Raw genomic sequence first — 25,246 nt, forward strand, 5'->3', positions numbered from 1 at the left:
TTCTAAGTTTTATCAATGTTGACATTTATTTTTGTCTGAAACTGGTTTGTAAATTTACAATCTGCACAAAAAAGTCCCCTACCAATGAAGTCTAAGGGGTTTGCACATAATCTGTGTGTCTGTCTGTCCATCTGTCAGTCTGTCAAATCAGTTTTCCACACTTTTTTCTTCATGTTTGTACATATTGATTTGATGTTTGGTATATTGGTTTATCCTGACAAGTTACAGATCAAGTTCAAATTTTGTTCCAGTCTGAAGATTTTGTGCAGTGTTATGGTCCTTGTCATAAATCAGCTTTAAAGAAAAAACACATTATCTATAGCTACATGGTCATATATTTAAACTTTTGAGTCCAAACAAAGTTCTGTTCACAAAGGTGAACATGCAACCTTTCAAACGTAGTCAGCATTCCCTAATAAATAGCTTATGAACATACCCAACACATTAACGCACTGTTCATATCAGTTATTTATTACAAATCACCCACCCAGAGTTTGCGAGAAATATATGTCTGTGTGTAGGAAAAAGATAACAGTCCATCTAAATAGAACAATATTGTATATCAAGGCTTTGTAACGTTAACCATGCTTTATCTGGCTTGACACATTTTACCCGTGCTAATACCAACACCGTCATATTGCTTCGGCCATACATAAAAAAAAAGTTGGACCCAAAGTTAACAAATCCTATAATAGGTTTGCTTGTAAAAAAAACTTTTAGATGTTTCTGGTATTCACATCGTGTCAAAAACACTATAGCATGATGCGGAATAAATACGCAGAAACCTGATTAATGCATATTAAGGCTTCAATTTCTCTTACTTGATAGTCATTAAAAAAATTAGAGGAAATTGACTAAACGCAAACCTTATAAAAATACCGTTAGTTATGATTATTGTACTTTTTTTTAAATGAAGTTTCGTGATCTTATTTAGATTAGTCTCAGTGAATAACATGTTTTATAAAGAATATAATTTCAATTTAATTTGCTTTCTTCGTACTTTATTTCTAAAGATTTCAAAAGTATACCAACCAAGGATATGCGTTGTATAGATTTGAATATCAGTGTTTACAAAGTCCTTGTCGAGATTAATCATTCTTGACATTTAAATGAAAATAATTATCGTTCAATCATTAAATAAAACGTACACACGTTTAACTTTAAATTAAAAGAAAACAGAATAGAAAAGAAAAAATCGTACGGTGGTAAAGGGTCAATTTGACACGAATTTTGTATAGTTAAAATGCCAAAAAAAACAGACCAAGGATTTGTATTGTAAGAAAATCATTCCCAAGCTTGTAGACTGAAAAGAATTATATTTGTTTAGTGCACCTTTCAAATAATACATTGAAGTGTAATGGTATGTTATTTGGGTCTTCTATTCAAGCAAAATAAGATTATATTGTTATACGGACATATATGTTTTGTAATTTTTTAAATATTGAATTGATCTTATTTAAAAGGTGTTTTTTTCTCTACAATTGCAGTATTCAACGTGTCCATTTGACATTGTTGTTATATTAAAAATGCACTGAGCATCAGATCTTCAATCAGAAAAAGTAAATTCAGGTTACATTTGCTATAATACAATGATATGTCCAAACGCAGTTAAAAAGTCAATTTGACATGATTCAATAAACAAAATCGATATATATAAGAAACTCCAGTTTCATTCATTGTTCACTACAGGAAAAGATGTCATCATAATTTTCATTCAAGATATATATTTTCAACAAACACACGTTATAAGTATATTTTGCGTTTCATTAGACCGTTTTTTTTTCCTGTTTTAAATGAATTACACTTATAACTTTGGGGTGTTTTATAGCCTATACTGCACGATATGAGTCCAAGTTACGTGTTGAAGGCCGTACTTTGACCTACAATTGTAACTGTTTATATATTGTGACTTGCATAGTGTTTTCGTTTGAATTTTTTTGCATCTGTCAGTTCTGGGCGTTCAAAAGCTGACTATGTGGTAAAGGTATTTCTCATTTATTTGGTAAAGGCATTACGCTAACCTATGATGTGTCATTAGGCATCTTGTGGATATATATAGTTGTCCCATCTTTTTTTATATTATGACCATGGTCTGTGATCTTCAAAACACCTTCGTCAGGTACATGTACAATGTAACACCTGTTTCTGTAATTGCTTTCACCTAAGATGACAAATATTCCTGAACTAGTTTTTATTCTGTATACTCTGCTCATGACATCTTTCTGTAAAAAAATCATTTAGGTGAAAAATACACCTCTTTTGAATTAAAGCACACTTTATGCAAGTCAATTCGGATATTTATTGATTGTCACTTGGTATAAATTTGATAGATATCAAAATTATCTCCCCTTGACCACTGGATCAGTGGACCTCATGCATTTGAATTATTATTTTATGTTTCTTTAATCACTCTGTAATGTTTATGTCATGTTGTAATTAATGTTATGCTCTTACTGGGCCCTTTAATTTGGAAAATAAAAATATTGTATTGTATTGTATTGTATTCTCTGTACAAATATTAGGACCCGTAAAAATACATGTATAAACTTAAATTTTAACCATACAATGAACCTGTACTCATACATGTACTGACCTACCGTTTTCCTATATGATGTACAAGTACACATACATGTACAGACTAATCAAAAGTATACCAAGACTTAAAGAAAATTAATAAAAAGCAGATAAAAACCTTCATATCTAGCAACATGAAGACATGTTAGAGTATCAATAGAGTATCGAAACACACACGGAATCGTTAGGCCTTCAACAATGAGAGAGAAAACAATACAGGACCAATGATTTCAGAGGGCACCTGCAGAAGTATCTTACATACATGTAACAACATAAATGCACGGAACACGTAATTGCATTACTTTCACCCGGTGCCTTTGGGACCAATGATTTTAGAGGAACACCTTCAGAAATATTTGACATACATGTTACAAAACAACATAAATGCACGGAACACGTAATTGCATTACTTTCACCAGGTGAGTTTGAGACCACTTTATTGTGTGTTATTAAAGACCCAAGTATGAAAAATATGAAAGGATTCAATGAAGAAAAATATCGGTCTAATTGATAACATACAAGTATTGCATTTTTCCCATAACATTTATACAGTAGAAATTAATTAGTCTGAGTAGGCTGTTATGCAACTCAAGTTACCTGAACTGAGTTATTTCCCTTGATACTTATGCTTATCAAATGACACTGAACAATTTCCTAGTCTTGTATATCCTGTAGGATTTTAATTTGTGGAATAGCATTGATTCTTACTTTTGAATGCTGTCATATTTGGAAAAAATTGTTATTGTCAATTGGAAGATGCATGATTTGTTAAACAGGTAACTAGGACAACAGTGTTGTGTGGCAATTATAGTTACATTAAAGATTATGAATTTACATGTTTCTGAAAGACAGCAACCAACGATACAACAAAACAGTAGTAAGCATGTCTGGAACATCTCAAATATACAAGGAGTAGGTTACTTATTAATGATAGGAATGGCTTGTATTGAATATATATTATTAATTAGTGATACATTGAAAATGGAAATGGCAAATGTGTCAAAGAAACAACAACCCATCAAAAGAGCTTAAAAACAGCCCAAGGCAACCAATTGTGGTCTTCAACACAGTGAGAAAACTTGCAACGGCAGGCGGTCTTCTTATAGCCTCCAAACAAAAATGTGTAATTCTCATTAGAAATGGACATTACACTAAACGAAACATATAAACGAACAGAAATTTAAACAAACACACCAGATTAACAAAGGCCAAAGGCTCCTGGCTTGACACATGCGCAAAAGTTAAGCGGAGTTTAACATGTTTCGTGAGATCTCAACCATCCCCTGTACCTCTAGCCTCTTGTAGAATAAACAAAAACACAACAATACCTACAATAAAACTCAGTTAAGACTAAATCTACATACATGTATTTATAAGTGAAATGTGTGAGAAAATCAGACGACTACAAAACAATATATGTTAGCTCCTCATTCATCTCCATTCTCTTTATTTTATGTTGTAGCACTCCGCTATATTATATTCTTTATATTTGACCTCCGGTCCCAATCTTCTCTACACGTTATATGTTGGCGCCCAGGGGTTGAAGACATAAAACTTGGCTCAGTGCTCGGAGCACAAAATTCATGCTCGAAATATGAAATCCAGCATTTTGATTGGTTGATTTTCGAGTATGAATACACAAAACTGACTCGAAAGTTTTATGACTTCAAGGCCAGTTTTCTCTATTCTTTATTTCCTATTTCCGAAACCCCATTCAGACCATCATAAATGATCGTACAATTTGGAAATTAGTATGGAGTTCATTATCACTGAACTAGCATATATTTGTTTAGGGGTCAGCTTAAGGACGCATCCGGGTGCGTGAATTTCTCGTTACATTGAAGACCTGTTGGTGACCTTCTGCTGTTGTTTTTTTTTCTATGGTCGGGTTGTTGTCTCTTTGGCATATTCCCCATTTCCATTCTCAATTTTTTCATGTAAAATACGGAAAGATTTTTTTTACTGTCAAATTCACTCTAAATTAAAAATGCATTCATATTTAAATATTTTATATATAACGCGAAAACCAGGGACTTTCTATAGTAAGTATAGAAAATCCCTGGCGAAAACATATAATAATAAAAGATAAAAACAATAAACTGAACTATCAGCAATAGTAAGACACGTTATAGTGTCGATCAAAAGAGTTTCGAAACACAGACGGAATTCCGTACGGCCTTCAACAACGAGAAAAAATCACATCCCGCTTAGTATATTATACATTTTGTAAAAGGCCCGAACACGAAATATATATATGAAAGAATTTAATTCAGGATTCCGAAACTTAATGCCTAAGGAAGCTACAATTTGATTTTAGGGGGTTTAGGATGAAGCTTCGAAAAAAGGCAGGCCAGGAGTTTTGATTTAAAAAATTTAGGATGTGACACTTGACAGTTTATGTAGAAACAAAAGTCAGGATAATCTCATAAAAAAGGTAGGATCGAATAGAATGAAAAATAAAAAGGCAGGACAGATTGAACAAAAAAATAAAAACACAATTTTACATTCTAGACCCCCCCTTTTTTTTCTTCACCGGCCTAAAAATCAAATAGTAATTTAATTAACGTATAACATCAATATTTGTTTTAATGAGAGTGGCTGAGAAGTGGGATGTCATGCATCTCAAATCTCAATAGGACTGAGTTATGTCCCTTGATAATTATGCTTACGAAATAGCATTGAATAATGTGTTAGTTGTGTACATCTTGTAGGATTTCAATTTATGGAATAGCATTGATTCTTACTTATATATGTTGGCATATCAGAAAATCAATGGTATTGTCAATTGGAAGATGTTTATTTGTTAAACAGGTAACTAGTACAACTGTTTTGTGTGGCAATTATTACAACATTAAAGATTATGAATTTACATGTACCTAAAAAACAGCAACAAACGACTTAACCAGAAAGCTTGTGATGATGATTTTAAAACACACACCTACTAGAAATAGGTTACCTTAAGTTTTTTCAGTTGAGGTTAACTATGAAGATATCTCTATAATTGCATGCAGTATACATGATAATTTCTTAATTGTAAGAAAAAACAAAAATTGTAATTTCGTTCTATTGTTGTACTATTATACCACTGCCCAGGTTATAGGAGGGTTGGGATCCCTCTAACATGTTAAACCCCTCCACATTATTTATGTATGTGCCTGTCCCAAGTCAGGAGCTAGTAATTCAGTGGTTGTTGTTTGTTTATGTGTTACATATTTGTTTGTTCGTTCATTTTTTGTACATAAATAAGGCCGTTAGTTTTCTCGTTTGCATGGTTTTACATTGTCATTTCGGGGCCTTTTATAGCTGACTATGCGATATGGACTTTGATCATTGTTGGAGGCCGTACGGTGACCTATAGTTGTTAATTTCTGTGTCATTTTGGTCTCTTGTGGTGAGTTGTCTCATTGGCAATCATGCCACATCTTCTTTTTTATATGAACTAGAACATAAGCAAACTTAAAATGATCAAAACAAACAGACAACGTCATAGCGTATGGCAACACATCGATCTTCGGGCTTTTTGGATAGAAACTTTAAAACATCATGTCAGAACAACAAAACTCAGACATATCTGGCGCTAGTTCGACAAAATCTGGAATATTCATGTTCAGTATGGAACCGTCACACACTTGAACAAACGTCTAAAATCGAGATGCCTTTTGTGTCTGTAACAGGTACCATAACATCAGTAGTCCGACAGACATGATATACTCATTAAACTGGCCCACACTACAAGAAAGAAGACCACGCACAAGATTAACAAAATATATGTTCTTTAAAATAGTACATCAAATCGTAGCAATCCCATCTGAAATTCTCATACCATCAGAAAGTAGAACCAGCTTAAATCATCATATGTAATTTCACTTTCAGACCCATTTCAACCAAAGTACTTACATTTAAAAAAAAAACATCCATATTCCATAACCCAGTGGAATTTAATGCCAATTCACACAGTCACTTTCAGAGAAAGCTCACACCAGCTGCTCTCCACAAATCTATAGCTATAAGTAGAACAATCCGATATATACATGTACAAGCAATGCTAGGCATTATAGAATTTCACACCAAAAGGAACAAGGAAAGAAAGAACAGCATCTGCAGCAGTATATATATACTCATAGGAGCTAAGCCCTTTGGGTCGGTTTTAGACAAAAACATGCTATCATTATTTCTCTCAATCTCTCGCCTGGATGGCTCGATAGAACGTAAAATACTGGGAATTGGAAATTAGTTCGAATTTTGACAACTCTTTTATTTGTCGTATAAATAAAATTTTACAAAAATATCAACTGCCAAAAGCAGAAGAAATTATTGAACATCCTCCATCAAAATATATGTGGAAAAAAACAATTGAAAACATCAATAAATGAATACTGGTCTTCAATTTGAACAAAAGAATGTAACACAAAATCTACGCTTAAATATTTATCTCTTCAAAAAGATAAGATCAATAATCCACATAACATTTGGAAATGTGTTAGAAATAACCAATATGACATAAAAAAAAAGCAGAATTGAAATGTTAGCTAGTACATGCTCCAAAGTACTAGGGCAACATTTAGTAAAAATACTATTCATCCAAATTGCAAGCTATGCAATGAATCTGAAGAAACATTGGAACATTTCCTACATTTCCTGCATTGTTAAAGCATAATTGATGTTAGGCAGCAATATATGGATAAATTATTCAAAATACTACGAGAGATAGAAAGGGGTAGTAAAACAAATGTTATGATAAATAATCAACAGTTACTATTACTTAAAATTGTATTAGACTGCTCAGCACTATACACAATGAGTAATCAGCCAATAGACAAATTGCTAGATATAGAAAGGAAAACACAAGACTTATGCTACCATTTACACATGAAGCGTACACAACTTTTTTAATGTGATATCAAGTGACATGAAAATATAACAGTAATATTAAATATAATAGTCTAAACAGCCTGCATGGGATGCCAAGCTAACTAGTTCAGTGTATGAATATCAATATACAAAATAATATGATACAATTTAACATTTGCCTTGGCAGGGCACCTATTGGCTAGAAATTACTAGGTTGTAAAATTTATTTATTCATATAGTGGTAAACCAAAGTGCCGCAATTTGTGATGTGTGCACTGATATTTTTTATTAATATCTTTTAATATATTATCAAAGACATTTTAAAAAATTATATTTTTCATATCGTAAATATAGAAATATCCACTTTTTCGGGTATTTAGAATTGTAATACTCAAACGACTTACCTCCCCCTTTTCTCATACCGTCACGGTGACGCAAAACTCAAGTTGAAATAGTGACAATAGTTATAGTACTATACTGTTTTGTGAAACCCAAAACTCTTTTTCATTCTTTTCTTTATAAATATATACTTCTACAGTTATGCATTTATTGCCTTCTAATAACGATTTTTTTTTTTATATAGGCCTACTATGAGTAAATAAGTTAACGTTGATTCAATGTTGAATAAATGTTCCAATTACAACGTTGAAATGATAAACGTTAATTCAACGTTGAATGTTGGTTTATTCCTGAACGTTGAAAATGTTACGTTGTTTCAACGTTGAATATACGTTGATCACATTTCAACCTCATTTCAACGTTTATTAAAACGTTGAGTGCCTGCTGGGCATTCAACAAGTGGAGTGCTCCGATAAAACGGAGGTATATACCAGAACAGAACAGAACAGAACAGAACCAGACCAAATGTTTCATAATGATGATTTGATTATTTGATATCTAGAACTTTTATTTTGTTATAATTTAATTTTGGATGTAACGCGTCTTCTGATTGGCTGACGTTATTTTGTTATCAGCCCATTGACATAATTTAGTCATGTGACCGTGACGTCATCAACGTTTTTTCATTGTTTTCTACGGTTTAAAATGGAATAAGTGTTATATTTTTTCTGTCTATTCGAAATAACATATATAAAAAATGTGGTGCACACTGTAAAATAACCCGCTACGCACGTTATTCAGTGTGCAGCAAATTTTTTATGTTATTTCTTCATAGACAGAAAAAATATTACAGTCATTCCTTAATTAAAAAAAATAATGATTATGTGATAATATTGACAGAAAATTTTTACGATTATGGACTCCCCTACGAGGGGCCTCTATTTTCATAGTGAAGATATTAAACGCGGAAACTTTTTACCGGAGTTGTTTTTTATTTTTTATTTTATTCATAACATCCGGTTAAAATTCAGATCTCGGTCTGTTTTCAATGGTTTTCAATTATACATTGTTTTGCAGGACAACGGCATTGTTATGAACAATGACTATTTTAACTGAAGATGTCAGCAGTATTTCTACATGTCGGTCAATGCGGAAACCAAATAGGAAAGGCTTTCTGGAAGAAAACATCACAAGACAAAGCTGTTCATGAAGGGTACACAAAATAAAAATCTAGTCACTTCGGCACCCACTGACCCAGTGACCTAGTCAAATTTGCACCCCATACAGTTATTTCGTCTCTGAGTATTAACAACTTTTTATGTTTTGCGGGTAAACTATTAATGACCTTTTAACTTATATTTTCTCCTCCATGATAGACCATGTAGACTGTCTGATTGAATTGGACCGACTTGTCTCCGGGCCAAGTTGTCCAGCATTCTTTTTGTCACCCCTAAAAGAAGTTCCAACTAAAACAGAAACTTTGTTATAAACATGATAAACAATGCCATACTATCCAGCTATCTGTTCCCCTATTTAAACTTACACAACCATAACAAAGGAACTTCTTTTTCATGACTACTGCACAATTGCTAGCAAAAAATTGGCTAGTAAACGTACAAAATTGGTGCAGGAAAAAAACCAAAACAATTTAGATTACAAAGAAGTCTTTTTTTTTATATTAATGGTCATGAATTATGAGATATTAATTAAACAATATAAAAGAAAATAAGAAACATAAGCCATAAGCATGATAGGGCCTCACCCTTTTATATTATAGTAAAATTTTAAAAACCAAACATTGAAGTGCTGCTAGCTATAATATCATTGTATGTATAGTGAATGAGTACTTCTTTTTAAAATTTCACGAATCTCGTTACTTCTCCATATCAACATGATCAATTTCAAAAAGAGAAGTCACTTCTCCCTATAATTCTGAAGTGCACAAATGTATGTGTGAGCCCTGATAGATAATATGAAGATGTGGTATGAGTGCCAATTAGACAACTCTCCATCCTGATGCATACCATGCATACATTGATATCAAAGGAGTAAGGCTGTGATAATATATATTTTCTGTCTTTTTGTTTTACCATCACCTAAGTCTCTATTTTTTCGATTTTAGACACACTTTCATACACCCTGATGGAAAACAAAGATCTGTACATGTAGATAGTGAGCCAAAAGTTGTACAAAAGGCGTGCAAAGGTCTTAAAATAAGGTAAAACAAGAATACAGACAATTCAGAAATGCATTTATTATTGTGATTGTTCAACAATATACTCATTATTACTGTCAAAGGGCATATTTATTATTACAATATATCAATTTCATAATTTTTATTAGAAAATGCTATCAACTTGATCTAGAATTGAAATGCATGTTGGTTTTTTTTGGACGCCTTGATCTCATCACAGTTTTGGCAATAATAAAAATTTGCAATGCTATTAAAAATAAGATGTGCTGTGATTGCAAATGAGACAAATGTCCACAAGACACGAATTGATATTCAATCAGCAATGATACTATAGGTCACCATACCATTTCTTGAGCAAAACCAATAACTGCATTATATAAGCCATGATAGCAAGCTATAATTTGCATTAACATGATAAAGGTAAAACAATTCAAATGAGATAACTAACATCTTTATGTATGTAGAAATGAAAACAAAAATAGTCTTCAGCGACAAACAAGTACAGTACTAAATATTTTACCAGTAGTATCTTCATGCATTTATTACATGTATTAGAATAAGGCCCGCTCCCTTTAACATGTTTAACACTTCAAAATCAGTATTACTGTATATGCTAGCGCTCCATTCAATGATTTATCAAAATACATGACCACCTAAGGCCTCCTTTCAGTCGTTTTCTGATAGGTCTTGACTCTGTCAAGGCTCTTTAATATATTTTTTTTCAGAGATGGAAACATTGTATCTGGAAAGAGAGGAAGAGGAACAAATTGGGCATTAGGTATATTGTCATAACAAAGCAAGAATTTTTTAAGCATAAAATCTAAGACGAAACAACATTATTTTCCTGTAAAAACGGAAAATGTATATTATTAAGTTTAACCTGTACACTGTTGTTCATGTAAGTTGTAACATTTTGAATAATTCTGGATGGGCTACTGTTATTACATGAATATCGTTGAACATGATGCACTAGTATATCATCTTAGCTATAGTTACCCAGGCCTATTACAAAAACATATATTTCAGCTAACATAAACCACTGAAAAAATCATTCATCCAGTATGTTTTCAACAGCAGGTCATCTTTATAAATTTACCTTGATTCAAATGGATTTCAATTTGAACTGGTCAATTGTCGAATTCAGAAAAGCAATTACAAAAGTTCATATACTTAATTGATAAGATATTTAAAGCATTGAACCAGTGTTCTTTAAAATTATTTGGATCATCTTCAAAACTTTTGAAATAGTTCCATAATGATGACATCGTATTTCATGATTGGTCTATCATCAACATTATTTTCAAAACACGCTCAAACTTTTATCTTTTGAGGAAATAATTTCTTTTACAAAACAAGTTTTCATCATATTATATAACCGGCTCTGCTGGGCGATCTGCTTTTACGAAATTGGCGCCCATTAAACTGAATCCATCAATGTTACCATATATCAAATTTGAATTTGCTCTCTGCCGAGGTCTGCTTTGACACCCATTTTTATCAACCTGATAGGCGATCTGCTTTTACCAGATTGAATATTCCCATAACAGATTAATCAATTGAATTCGGCTGCTAAAATCGTTTGCCACATGTTGTCATAGTTAAATCATAATAAAATGCGATCGTAAACAGCATTCTTATCCAGATTTCAAAATATTTTGACAACAAACTATGAAAAATTATAGTTGCCTTAATCGGTGACAGAAACTTTTCTGGAAATATCGATTTTTATTTTATTTTCCTGAATTGGGAATTCATTTTCATGTACATATTTTTGGGGCCGCTGAGCGGCCCTAAACTATATACTGGAATCATCCCTGCACATTTTTGGCAATAATAAAAGCCTCGCATTAATTTCTGAATTTACAGTATCTGACAATTCCAGTATAGACATGGACATGTTTTATATTATTTGGGGATGATTGGCAAACAATTTTTTCGTTGGGAGATTCACACATATTTTTGATTTTTTATAGGTTACCATGGACTAAAGAAAAGTGGAGAGGATCACATACTAGAGGATACTGCCAACCAAGTCAGGAAAGAAATTGAGAGGTAATAATATGTTTATTGCAGAAATCGTAATAACAATAGTCATGTTAGTATTGCTATAATTGTTATTTTGATTTTTATATTTATATATTTTTGTCTTTTGATCAGAATGCAGAACAATTTTTCAATTTGCTGTAATTTTTATGTTATAAAAGAAGTGGGGTGGGGTCATTTAAATTTGATAGCATCTACACAATACACCTAAATACATAAGTAGTTATCCTTCATAATTCTTTATACAGCCCTAAAGCCCAATTGACATGTATTGCACTGTGGAGCAAGGTTTTAATAACTGACTTTAATCTGATTTCCAAACACTAGGACAAAACTATATAAAAAAAGCAATTAAGGCTGATATGTTGCCACTTGCCAAAAGTAATTTTCTTTGCCAGATGCCACTAATTCTTGTATAGGTCAAAGGGAAATAATCAAAGTAGTATTGTTCATTCTAAAAGAAAGAGGTGGAAGATGCCCAAGGGATATTCAAATTACAAATCAAAGACAAAATACTGAGGCCATGGACAAAACAGTCAAGAAAAAACATCAGAAAACCAAAAATTGTTTTTTATTCCTTATCAACTCATCAAATAATTCTTCAAACAGAAACATAGGTTGTTCATCAGCAAAAATTACATATTGTGGGTAAAGGCGAACTAAGAATTAAAGTGTAGAATAATACATATTTTTATAGGCTTGGTTGCTTACTAACAAAATTGTGAAATCAATTTTCTGCTAACATTAAATTTTTTCCTCATTCCAAGAAAACAGGTGCTCACAAAAATGAATTAATCTACATTTTGTACAGTATTAACTGTTTGATATATTTCATCAATTATACAATATAAACTAACAACACTGTAAAAAGCAAAGACCTTTAGAGATCAACACAATCTGCCACAGTAAGTAATTAGGTGCAAAAGGTACAATATTTCAAAATTAGCCTGGTTCTCAAGAAGTCTTATTTTACAGATGTGACATGTACAATGGTTGTATTATGATGCACAGTTTGACCGGTGGAACTGGTTCAGGTCAGTATTTGTATGTATGTAGGTACTATATATATATATAGCTCATGTAAATGAAATGACAAAGTTTTGTTATCTCCCCTTTTTGTTATGTCCTTTGAATGTGATTTTTTTCACATTTCGAAGTTTCATCAATGCTGGGATTGATTTTTAGCTGAAACTGGTTTGTAAAATTATAATCTGCATAATGATACATCTAAAAGACTTGTTTTTATAAGCATAATCTACATGGTCATATACATAAACATTGAAGTCCATACTTAAAATAATGAAACGATTAAATTCAGCAACATATATTTCACAACTGTTTATTTATTCTCATTGTTTTGTGGATTCATTTATTTTTGTGGGTACCAGTTTCCATGGATAATGGGAAAGTAACATGTTCATAGATATCTAATTTCGTGGTTTTGCTGTGTCTGTGGTCTGCATACAAGCCTATAGAAAATTTGTCATTCGTTGAACATTTAATTTTGTGGTTTACCTATATCCACAAAAAATTTGTATCCAATGAACAATAATAAATCCACAGTATTCCATATATATCTTGATGTGAAGTAATTGAGAAAAGGGAGACAACCCAAACCAATCACAAAACGTTATAATGTTCCTTTTGTTGTCTTTTTATACGCCCGCCAAAATTTTGACTGGACGTATTATGGTATACAAATGCCTGTCCGTCTGTCTGTCCGGCGTAAACATGTCGCACCGTAACTTGAGAACGACTTATCCAAGTTTCATGAAACTAAATATAGTTGTTTCTTATGATGGTCAAGCTAATTGTATACTTTTTAGTGAATTTTTTTTTTGAGTTACCGGACTATGTAACTTAAACATGGGGTTGGTTTTTTTTCACATGTCGCACGTATCTTAAAAAGGATTTATGATTATTGCTTAAAACTTTACACACTTCTTAGTAATATTAATCTAAAGATCTGTTGACTTTTTGGTTTTGATTCAAAATTTTATTTTAGAGATATTGAGTTTTTTGTAAAAAAGAAAAGGGGGGGGGGGTCACAGGTTGCGCTGTATCTCAAAAACTGTTTATGGTTATTGCTTAAAACTTTACACACTTTTTAGTTATATATCTAAAGATCTGTATAATTTTTGGTGATGATTCAAAATTTTATTTTTGAGTTATTGAGTATTTTGTAAAAAAGTTTTTGTTTTACATGTCGCAGCATATGTCAGAAACCATTTATGATTATTGCATAATATTCACACACAAGACGACGGGCGTATCATGCACTCATGGGCCAGCTGTTTATTGTGATTTGTGGAAATATCAAGCACACTTTTTAATTTGCTTTATTAAGATCTATATATTCTTATAAAAAGGATTATTCAATTATTATTCCTGTATCATGGGGATCATTATCAAACAGAACCTGTACAACATACTGTGCAGCATCATTCCAGCACAGAACCTTTCATATATTTGTATATTTTTGGACTAGGATCTCGTCTGTGTGAGGCCATGAGGTAGAAATATCCCATGAACCACCTGATTTCCTGTAATGTGAGGATTTGTACCAAACATAACCTTACATAGACTTGTGTATTTTTAGGATTAGGATCTTGTCTGTGTGAGGCCATGAGAGAGGAATATCCCATGAACCATCTGATTTCCTGTACTGTGGCGCCATGTTTGACAGGAGAAAGTCCATTACAGAACTATAATGCTTTGCTAACACTGTCATACCTTCAAAGGTAAAATAACATGTAATATTTGGGACATTTTATGATTAGCTTAAAATCTTCTAACATAACATCATTTTAAAGGGGCACTAGCTGTCAAATTCATTGTAACCGATTTGACTCAAATTCTCATATTTGGTTTATAACAATGTAAAACATTTATCCAAACTATCAAAAGTCTAAAATAAACAGTTTACAGAGCATGGGGTAGATAATATATAGGTTCGTATCGTGTGTATTTTAGTCCAGACGCCATCTAATTAACTATCGATTTGACCTCAGATGACCATATAAGCGATGTAAACAAAAATAAAGATACAAATAGATTAAACCAACACGTGCAATCGCATTTTTATAGGTCTGTTTGGTTTTATTTTATAGATTAAAAATAGACGTTTCTCATTGTTTTTAACCATATAAGAATGATTTTATGTGCATCGAATTAGTAATCCAATGATTTACCGTAGTTTCACTTTCATTGTTGACATTCTTTTCTTTAAATAAACAGTACACGTACAATGCATGCGTTGTCAATCTCTACATAGGGGTTAACTTGAAGTTCACATGAATACCGGTTAGAATGATGATGACGTTTTCACTTGCAAGTGAATCAGTCAAAAATTATGTTTAATCGCTTATTTCAACAAAATTAAAGGAAATTGATTGCTAAAAGCAAATTATTATTTCATTATTCCAATTTGATTAATGATTGATCTAAAAAAAAATCATACTTTATTTTTTTATACATATCGTAGCTAGTGCCCCTTTAATATGATATTAAAGAAAAATAAGAAACAAGAAAAAAAAGAAAACGAAATCTAGGAATAGATTTGGTTTTAGAAATTTTAAAATTTAAATACGCAAAAATATTGAACAGTTTTTTTGTTTGTTTTTTATTGGCAGTTTCTTCGTTTTCTCTACATTTTTATTATATATTTTTAACTATTCCTAAATATTTTATCAAATTTATAGCCAAACTATGGATATTTTGAAATTGAAATAATCTTTTACAAATGGAGATTTTGTTTCAGAAATATATTTATAAAGACAAATATTATTCTTTTTCAGGAATACTGACTGTGTTGTTCTGACCTATAATGATGATGTTCTCGGAAAACTTCAGAGAAAGATGGAGAGTGTGTCTTTTGATGCCATGAACACTTCTATAGCCTCTGCTCTAGGTGGAGTATTCCTGCCCACAGATACCATGACACCAAAAAGGTTAGATTATCTCCCTTATATAAAGTGACCATGTTTCCTTTGATGCCATGAACACCTCTATAGCCTCTTCTCTAGGTGGAGTAGTCCTGCCCACAGATACCATGACACCAAAAAGGTTAGATTATCTCCACTTACAATTAAAAGATTTTTTTAATATTACTCTTTTACGTATGAATAAAAACAAAACTATAATTTCATGAAGTATACAAATACCTAATGTTAATTTGGTGGCGTACCAAAAATATTGGATTTGTCTGTTTATAAATTAGAAAAGAATTTGTATAATACTGACATGAAAAATAGTTTGAATTGTCTCCCCTTACTCATAAAATGTTTTTTTTTTATGGTTCTTTCTTTAAAGATTAAAAAATAAACAGTTTTTCAGCGTAGAGATTTAATTTATTTGACCTTACTTAATACAGTAAAAAAAAATCACACTATACACAAATTTTTAGAAATAGTACCCTCATGTATACTAAGGGGCATACATAGTCTCTTCCCCTAATCTATATGTCATAGTCATATGCTTACACTTTCAGGTTTGATGCAATCATTTGTTTTAGAAAAATGTGTAGGAAATAATAACCCCTTTAAACAAGCTAAATGATGTCCGTTATTTCACAAACAATGAATGGATTGCTTCCTCTTATGTTAAAGGGTGTAAATAGTCTCAAAACTGTAAAACATGTTCAACTGCTTACAATAAATAAAAAAAGGTTTGGTTGTCTCCCCTTGCATTAAAAATGAAAAAAAATGTTGTCCCCTCCTCGTAAAAGATTTGATTCCTGTTAAAAAAAGTTTTTAAAAAGTTTTGATTGACCCCTAGTAATTGAACCAAAATATGGTGTTTAAAGTTTTTTTCTCAAATCTACAATAAAACTGTAACATCTTTCCTAAACAATGTTGATTAACTATGGGAAACAAGTTTAAATTTATAAATTGATTTGCCTGGAGCTTACATGATATAAAATGTATTTCCTGTAGCATATGATAAAACTGGAAAGCAGACTTTACAAGCTTAAGAGGAGTTAATCAATGTATGCATTACATTTTTGTATTCTAATTGAAAGTTCATATTTTTTATTATTTTAGTGGACCAAGTATTGGTATGGAACCTTGGGAGATGATAAGATCAGTTTGTCCTCTTCCAGCAAATAAATTTGTACAGGTCCATCATATAGCTAAGAGGCAAGTTAATTATTAAAGTCAAACATTTAGGCTTAAATTAAAATATTGTTTGTTTGCCCTTTACCAACCGACTCTTTAAATTCATTCCGCCTGAAAATCTTTTATTTGTGTTTACCAGCAAGATTTTATTTTATTTAATTTTTTGTTCCTACCAAAAATCTTATATATGTATTTCCCGCTCAAAACTTTTTTACTGGAATTCTCGGGTTTTATCTTTAATAATAAGGTCTAGTCCGTTTGGTATCACATGAGCGTTTGACATGAATGGACACTTGCATTTGGAGTTTCAAAGCATTTGTTTGAAATCGATGTTCAAAGCTTTGAAATCATGATATATAAAAGAATGTTACTCTGTGTCTCTATACTTTAAGAGCAGGGTTCATTCAAAAAAAGTTTGTCCAATACTAAATTATCAACATGTGTACAAAATATTTTGTGAACAGACTTTGTATCCTATGTAGGGATGGTCTTTGGTGGTCCATAGATTAGGATGATTATGTTAACGATGCCTTCGACCAGCATTGATATATTCTGATTTATATCTGACATGAACCAAAGGTCTGTAAAGGGGAGAATATTTGGCAGTAAAATCGCCAAGTTTTTCCGTACACATCATTTATAAATGCGATGTAAAATATGTGACAATTGAGTTTCAAGTCTTGTAGCATTTTTATTGGAAACACAGGCACACACGAAAATTTAAACACTCTAGGGACTTTTTCTACTAGTAATGTACAATGTATTTCTGCCCGGACATATTTTACCAGGACAAAGTTATCTCTTACAGAAAAACTGTAGGTCTAGGTAAGCGTACAAGGTACATATTACAGAATATTAGTGCAAGTTAAAGTTCTTAAAAATTCCAGGTATGTAAACGCTTAAAATATGCCGCACAGCCCCATTTTTTATATTTGAAAAAAATTGTAGTGCATATGAATTAACTTCACATTCTACAGGATAATTTTTTTTCAAAACTTGGGACTAATATACTAATAGTCCTAGAAACTTATTAGCAAAAGCATACTTAAACAAAAGCAGTACAGACAAAAATGACATCATGCAGATTTTGTATCGATAAAATAAAATATTATACCTACCTGCCTACCCATGACAAAAAATGTACCGAGCTAAGTTATTTTTTGGGAAAGAAAAATAAAATATTTTACCTACCTACCTACCCTGTTTCAAAACATAGGGTCGGAAAAGGGCAAACAAACAATATTTTAATTTAGGCCTTTAATACTGTAAATTCAGAAATTAATGAGTGCATTTATTGGTTTGATTCTTGAAGTAGGGACACAAATACAAGATTGTTTGTGCTATTTCAGGATAATCTGCATACAAATACAATACATGTATATGTATTTTAATATCAAAAATGTGATTTCTTATAATTACAAATCTCATGCAGTCACGTTATTTGCAGTTATAAATACCTCACAATATTTTTTGAATTTACAGTATGTACAAGCACCTGCTGGACCTGATAAATCTTGAAAGGATGTCTAAAATAATTTGCAAAATGGTCTTCATTTAGTACTATAAATTCAGAAATTATTGCATGCATTTATTATTGCGATTTTAATTTTGTGTTATTGAGAAAAATCCTGTTTTAAGTCATATAAAATATTTCAAAATGCAAGTTTAAATGATTGCAATTATTACCTTGTCACATTTTTCGCAAAAAATAAAAACATCGCAATAATTTCTGAATTTACTTTAGTAGTTTTAGCTTCACATATAGTGGTGCTCCAATTTATAGGAGATGTAAAATACTAATCAAACATTTTTTATTTTTGCTATAACAGTAAGCTGTCTTGGGCAGGACTACAGAAACAGATGAGTCAAGGCATTAGACGACATGATAGCAAAGGAAATGTAGTATCCTTATATATAATGAGTATCAGGGTCATAAACATGTTTAACCCCGCGTTCATTATCACTGAACTATTATATATTTGTTTAGGGGCCAGCTGAAGGACGCCTCCAGGTGTGGGAATGTCTCGCTACATTGAAGACCTGTTGGTGACCTTCTGCTGTTGTTTTTTCTACGGTCGGGTTGTTGTCTCTTTGACACATTCCCCATTTCCATTCTCAATTTTATCACAATTAGGTTTACAGAAAAGATAATAATAGAAAAAAGAGGGGAATACAGTAATATAGACAGAAAACTAAAAAGGCTGACTATTTGATAGATAGAGCTGCAATTTAAAGAATAGAGAACAAAATATAAAGTGGAAGTGAAATGCCTAAAAAAATTAAAGAAAACAAAAATGAAGGACATATAAAATAGAAGATGTGGTATAATTGCCAATGAGGCAACTCTTCACTAGACCAAATAACACAAAAGTTTACAACTTTAGGTTACCGTACTGCCTTTCAACAATGTGCAGGCCCATACTGCATTGTCAGCTTTAAATGGCCCCAAATTCACAAACTATGTGCAGTTTTATGAGACCACATTTTATGATGTCCCATTTATTGGCATTATGTTTTCAGGTCAGTGCGTATAATTGTCCGTTCGTGCAGCTTCAGGTTAAAGTTTTTGGTTGAGGTAGTTTTTGATCAAGTCCAATCAACTTGAAACTTAGTTAACATGTTCCCTATGATATGATCTTTCTAATTTTAATGCCAAATTAGAGATTTTATCCCATTTTCACGGTCCACTGAACATAGAAAATAAAAGTCGGATGGGGCATGCGTGTACTGGGGACACATTCTTGTTTACTCTTCCTTGGGAGGTCTCTTAAAACAGATTTAACTGTATATTATTTAATGGATTCAAGAAGAGAGAAATATTCACACATTTTCCTTATACAGTATCAGTTTGGTAGTATAGGTAATGTAGTGATAGCACGAGGTGACAGTACAGAGACATTTTACTCCCAGATGACACAGGGGCTGGAGAAAAAGTTCCGTAAATCTTTCAACACTGTCAGCTGGAACCCCTTCCCTATAGATATTTGGACTGGTATGTGTAAAGGAACATGTTTATATAGCATTGACAATTACGTTTCGAGAGATATGATTATTTAATTGTGTGGTTATGCCGAGCTCTGCATACTATCCTATAGAAAATATGTTATTCTTTGAACATTTGATTTCCTGGTTCCACTGAACCCACAAAATCAACAAAAATTGGTACCCAACAAATAATAATGAATCCACATTACACTGAAATTTAAGGGTGTCTTTTGAGAGAACTCAAAAAGAATAAATGGCAATTCAGTAACTACAAATGTTGGTGACCTTCTGCTGTTGTCTGCTCTATGGTTGAGTTGTTGTCTCTTTGGCACATTCCCCATTTCCATTCTCAATTTTATTATCTTTTTATAGGAACCATAAATCTATATGTTGATAAGGTATAAAACAAAAACTAATAACCAACTGTTCAGGAAAACATAAGATCACAAAAATACTGAACTTAGAGGAAAATCAATTCTGAAAGTCCATAATCACATGGCAAAATCAAATAACAAAACGCATCAAAAACGAATGGACAAAAACTGTCATATTCCTGACTTGGTACAGGCATTTTCAAATGTAGAAAATGGTGGATTAAATCTGGTTTTATAGCGCTAACCCTCTCACTTTGATGACAGTCTCATCAAATTCCGTTATATTTACATTGATGTGTAAACTAAACAGACACAATAAATATAATAGTCAAAATATGGGTACATCAGTCATCATTGTATAACAATTTTAAAAGGAACAAATTAACAGAACACAAAAACATCTATCTACAAACACATTTAAAAGTATTTTTAAGAGTGAGAGAAGTACATACATAATGTACATTGGAGAAGACGTTACTAAGTTGTAAAACTTCTGTCTAATCCATTTGTCATTTTGAACAATAAAATATGTTTAAACTATGTACATTATGTATCAGTAGAAGTTTTATCATATACATGTATCTTCAATAATTTATTGTTTCAGCCAAACCCAACAGTATTGGACCAAAAGACACAGCTTCAATTACAGTAGCATCCAATTCAGAGTCAATAGTAGAATACCTTGAGACTGTCTATGAAAGGTCAAGGGTCAAATTTGCTGCCAAAGCATATCTCCTTTGGTACAACAAGTATGGAGTAACCAATGTAAGTAGAATAGTGTTTATAATTTAATTTTGGATGTAGCGCACAGACTTGGGGTCAATAACATTGGAATGTAATTAATTAAATTACACATTACATTGCAAAAATGAACAATTACATCAATTACACATTACACTGTTTTTGAAATGTAATTAATTAAATTACAATTACTTTACTAAAGTAATTAATTAAATTACACATTACATTTCATCATGGCATTTTTTAACAATATTATACATGTATAAATAATGCATGTGTAAAATATTCATGTAAGCATAGTTTAAAGCGTTGCATTTGATAATCATTAGCTATTTTAATGTTTTGTCTTTAGTCTGAATCTCTCTGGTCTGAACACTTTGACAGCAATTCTAAATAGCTTTTCGACAGGAGCTAATGTGGCAGATATTGCTTGATCAGAACATGGAAGTTCTATGATCAGAAGATCATCATATTGAAAGGAGGGGGAATTGGTTTCTATTAACTTGCCAATACATCAAGGGGTATTTTGACATTTGAAGTCATTTAAATTAAACATAATATGAATAAAGATATAATACATAAATCATAAATATTTTTTTTTTGCATTAAAAATATCAAAAAGTGTCCTTGTCACAATATTGAAAATAATTTTTAGTACAAATAATGTATGAATAAAGTCTTAATATTAGCAATATTTTGCTAATTAGATAAAAATACATGTAACAGTGGCATTGCCCCTGGACATTTTAATCTAATTAATTGCGGTTTGTTTTTACAGCTGTTAATTTTTATTTCTATAATCCTTTTGTGTATACTTATTTGACAAAATGATTGTGTGCAGTGGTTTTGAATACAAATGAACTGTCTAAGAAAGATTTTTCACAGTGACACTTTTTTTTTTGGTTTTTGTTAAACAAGGAGATTAATTACTTATCAATCTATTTAGTTAAACGATCTTTCTTAAAAACTGAACACTTATATATGATTCTCACATTTATTTAATTTATAATTAAATAATAATTATTAAAAAAAAACATCTGCAGGTCAAATATATATTAATATACATTGTAACTTCAGTATAAATTATAGACTTCATATAATGAAAAAGTATGTGATATCAATATTTGAAAAACAAGTATTATTTTACAATTTATATTATTAAACAAAAATCATTATCATTAACACCATAAAAGTATATGTAATTGAAATGTAATTCAAAAGTAATTGAGCATTACATGCTTTTTTCAATGTAATTAATTAAATTACCATTACATGTAATTAAAAAAATGCTCAATTACACATTACATTCTATTACATGGAAAACTGTAATGCATTACACTTAATTACCATTACATTTTCAATTACCCCATCCCTGGTAGCGCAACATGTCTTCTGATTCTCTAACAGTGTTTTGTCTATCAGCTCATAGACATAATTATGTCATGTGACCATGACATCAATAAAGTTTTTCATGATTTACTCTAGATTGAAATGGAATTTAGAATTAAATAAGAAGGAATGTCTGTAACTACGTGGGTTATTCAGTGTGCACCATATTTTTGATAATATTTCTTCATAGACAGAAAAATGTTGCAGTCATTCTTTTAATACACTACAGCTGTGCTATATTTTTTGTATTTGGACTGTCAAATCGCATTGTCCGTTTAATCATTTGTCATAGACAATCACTCACCTTATATCAACTTGTTTATGACCTTGACACTGCATTTTCGTAGAGTTTTATTTATGAATTCATTAAAAGTACAGGTTAGCTGACTTTTTGACCTCATATGCTCCAAATTTAAAAAAAGTTATGAATTTTTTAGTTGGAACAATTGTAGGATTGCAGTATATAAAGAATAACCCAACAATTTCTTGAGCTCAATAAATAGAATAACTAATCAAAGAATTCAAATATAGAAAAAATTCAACCTGTGACCAAACAACATGGATAATTAACTCATGCGCATGAATTAATGTGTTACAGTTATTTGGTCACTCGTTGAATATTTTTCTCTGTTCTGAATTTTTCAATTAGTTATTCTATCAATAAAAGTTTATTATAGCGAACCCTATGATAGTTTTCCATAGATTCACCTGCAAGTTACCTGTCGATTTAAACTTTTGGCAGTTCTATTGTCCCATCTAACAAATACAACAGGTATTGTTCTCTGTGTAGTTTATTCACTCAGACCTTTAAACTTCTTCCAAGAGAAATCTATCACTCATTGATTAATTTACCTGAACAAAAAATTGAACTGTCAATGATGAAAAAATACTTATACCAATACTAAGAAAGGACTCACAAAACTGCATGTGGTGTTGTGTTTATTCAATACTAAAAACTTGTTTTTAATGTGTTCAATATTAATACTGATTTAAAAATTAAAAGTTGATTTCTGATCAAATATTCAATAAATATTTTTGTGTGTTTGATAAATAAAAATTTGAATATTATTATTTTTCAATTAAGGTCTTCATAAACAGTCTATTAATTAACAACAAAAACATGCAAATTCATTGGAAAATACAAAAAAATGTGTCTAAAATAAACTTTTTATTATTAAATAAGATTTTATATTGAACAGATTGAAAATATATTAATGATATATTGAATAAATACAATATTGCATACAGTTTATGTGAGTTTATAGAAGTATTTCAATAAAAAAAAGATAATTTTTTGGTCAGGTAAATTAATGAATGAGTGATATATTTCTCCTAGAAGAAATTTAAAGGTCCTGGTGAATGAACTATACAGAGAACAATACCTGTTGTATTTGTTAAATGGGACAATAGAACTTACAAAAGTTTAAATCGACAGGTAACTTGCAGGTGAATCTATGGAAAACTATCATAGGGTTCGCAATAATTGTATCTGTTCAAAGTAAAACTGAGAATGGAAATGGGAAGTATGTCAAAGAGACAACAACCCGACCATACAGCAGAAAACAGCCAAGGCCACCAATGGGTCTTCAACTCAGCGAGAAAGTGTTTTTATAATCTCACTTTCACCATGAATGCTTGAAGTCAAATATTTAAAACTCCTGGATGTTTTAGTATGGAAACAAGTGTTGAGCTATATAACAAAAAGTGACAATAGTGGATTCACACATGTCTATGTATAAGTAGTTACTCTGTAATCACTAGCAAGTCAACACTAAGGTTGTGACTTGGAACTTGTGCACTAGACTCCAATCTTAATTGACTAGGATTGTTAGCTTCCGTATCGAAGGTCAGTGGTTTTCTCCAGACACTATGGCTTCCTCCGCCAATAAAAAACTGGCCATCACTAAATAGCCCAAAAGCAGTGCTAAAAACAGGCGTTAAAAATGCAAAAAAACAATTCAAATTCAAATCTTATGTCTAAATATTTAGTCAATGGTAACAGATATGCAGCTGATCATTGCATGTCAAAAAAAACAAAGAATAATGATGTAGTAGTTTCTTTTGAAATCCTGGTCTGAAATAAAAAACAGATTAAACATTCAAAGGTAAAAATATGATATAGCAGAACTGTGTAATTTTTTAATATCTAATTTCTGTCTTTTTCAGGAGGATTTTGAAGAAGCATTTGATGTTGTAGAGGACATTATACAGAATTATAAAAGTGCATTTTCATAAAATTTAAATGACATTTATGATTTAATTTTTTATGATCATGAAAACAAATGTGTGTCTAATGTCTTTATGTTAGTTGTTGTTTTTGTTGAGCCTGACTTGTAGAGCAGAAAGCTTAACATAGGGATAGTGATTCAGTGGCATTTGCTAACCTCTTAAAATTTTGATATTTCAGAAGGTAGAAGACCTTGATCCTGCATAATTTGTATATAGATGCCACAAGTTTCCGTCTGTCATGTGTCCATTGTCCTTGACCTAATTTTCATAGTTCAATGACTACTTTTTTGTTTTTGTTTTGTTTTTCTTATACTATTAGCAACAGGTCAACTATATTTGGTGTATGGAATTATTGTAAGGTGTATGTCTGTCAGGAAATTATCATCTGACCATGATCTCATTTTCATGGT

At 31.3% G+C, this 25,246-nt stretch overlaps 1 protein-coding gene across 1 annotated transcript; it reads left to right on the plus strand.

Moving 5' to 3' along the window:
- The first annotated feature begins 8,774 nt into the window (after window positions 1–8,774).
- LOC139503834 (tubulin delta chain-like) lies at window positions 8,775–24,905 on the plus strand. The gene is made up of 12 exons (XM_071293774.1): window positions 8,775–8,977; window positions 9,887–9,982; window positions 10,684–10,736; window positions 11,932–12,010; window positions 12,977–13,035; window positions 14,601–14,742; window positions 15,799–15,951; window positions 17,044–17,139; window positions 18,948–19,020; window positions 19,966–20,110; window positions 21,082–21,242; window positions 24,774–24,905. The coding sequence occupies exons 1-12, from the start codon at window positions 8,883–8,885 to the stop codon at window positions 24,840–24,842; spliced, it is 1,221 nt and encodes a 406-aa protein (XP_071149875.1). The 5' UTR covers window positions 8,775–8,882; the 3' UTR covers window positions 24,843–24,905.
- Window positions 24,906–25,246: the final 341 nt, after the last annotated feature.

The sequence above is a fragment of the Mytilus edulis genome, chromosome 14 (genome assembly GCF_963676685.1).
Source record: "Mytilus edulis chromosome 14, xbMytEdul2.2, whole genome shotgun sequence".
NCBI classification, from domain to species: domain Eukaryota; kingdom Metazoa; phylum Mollusca; class Bivalvia; order Mytilida; family Mytilidae; genus Mytilus; species Mytilus edulis.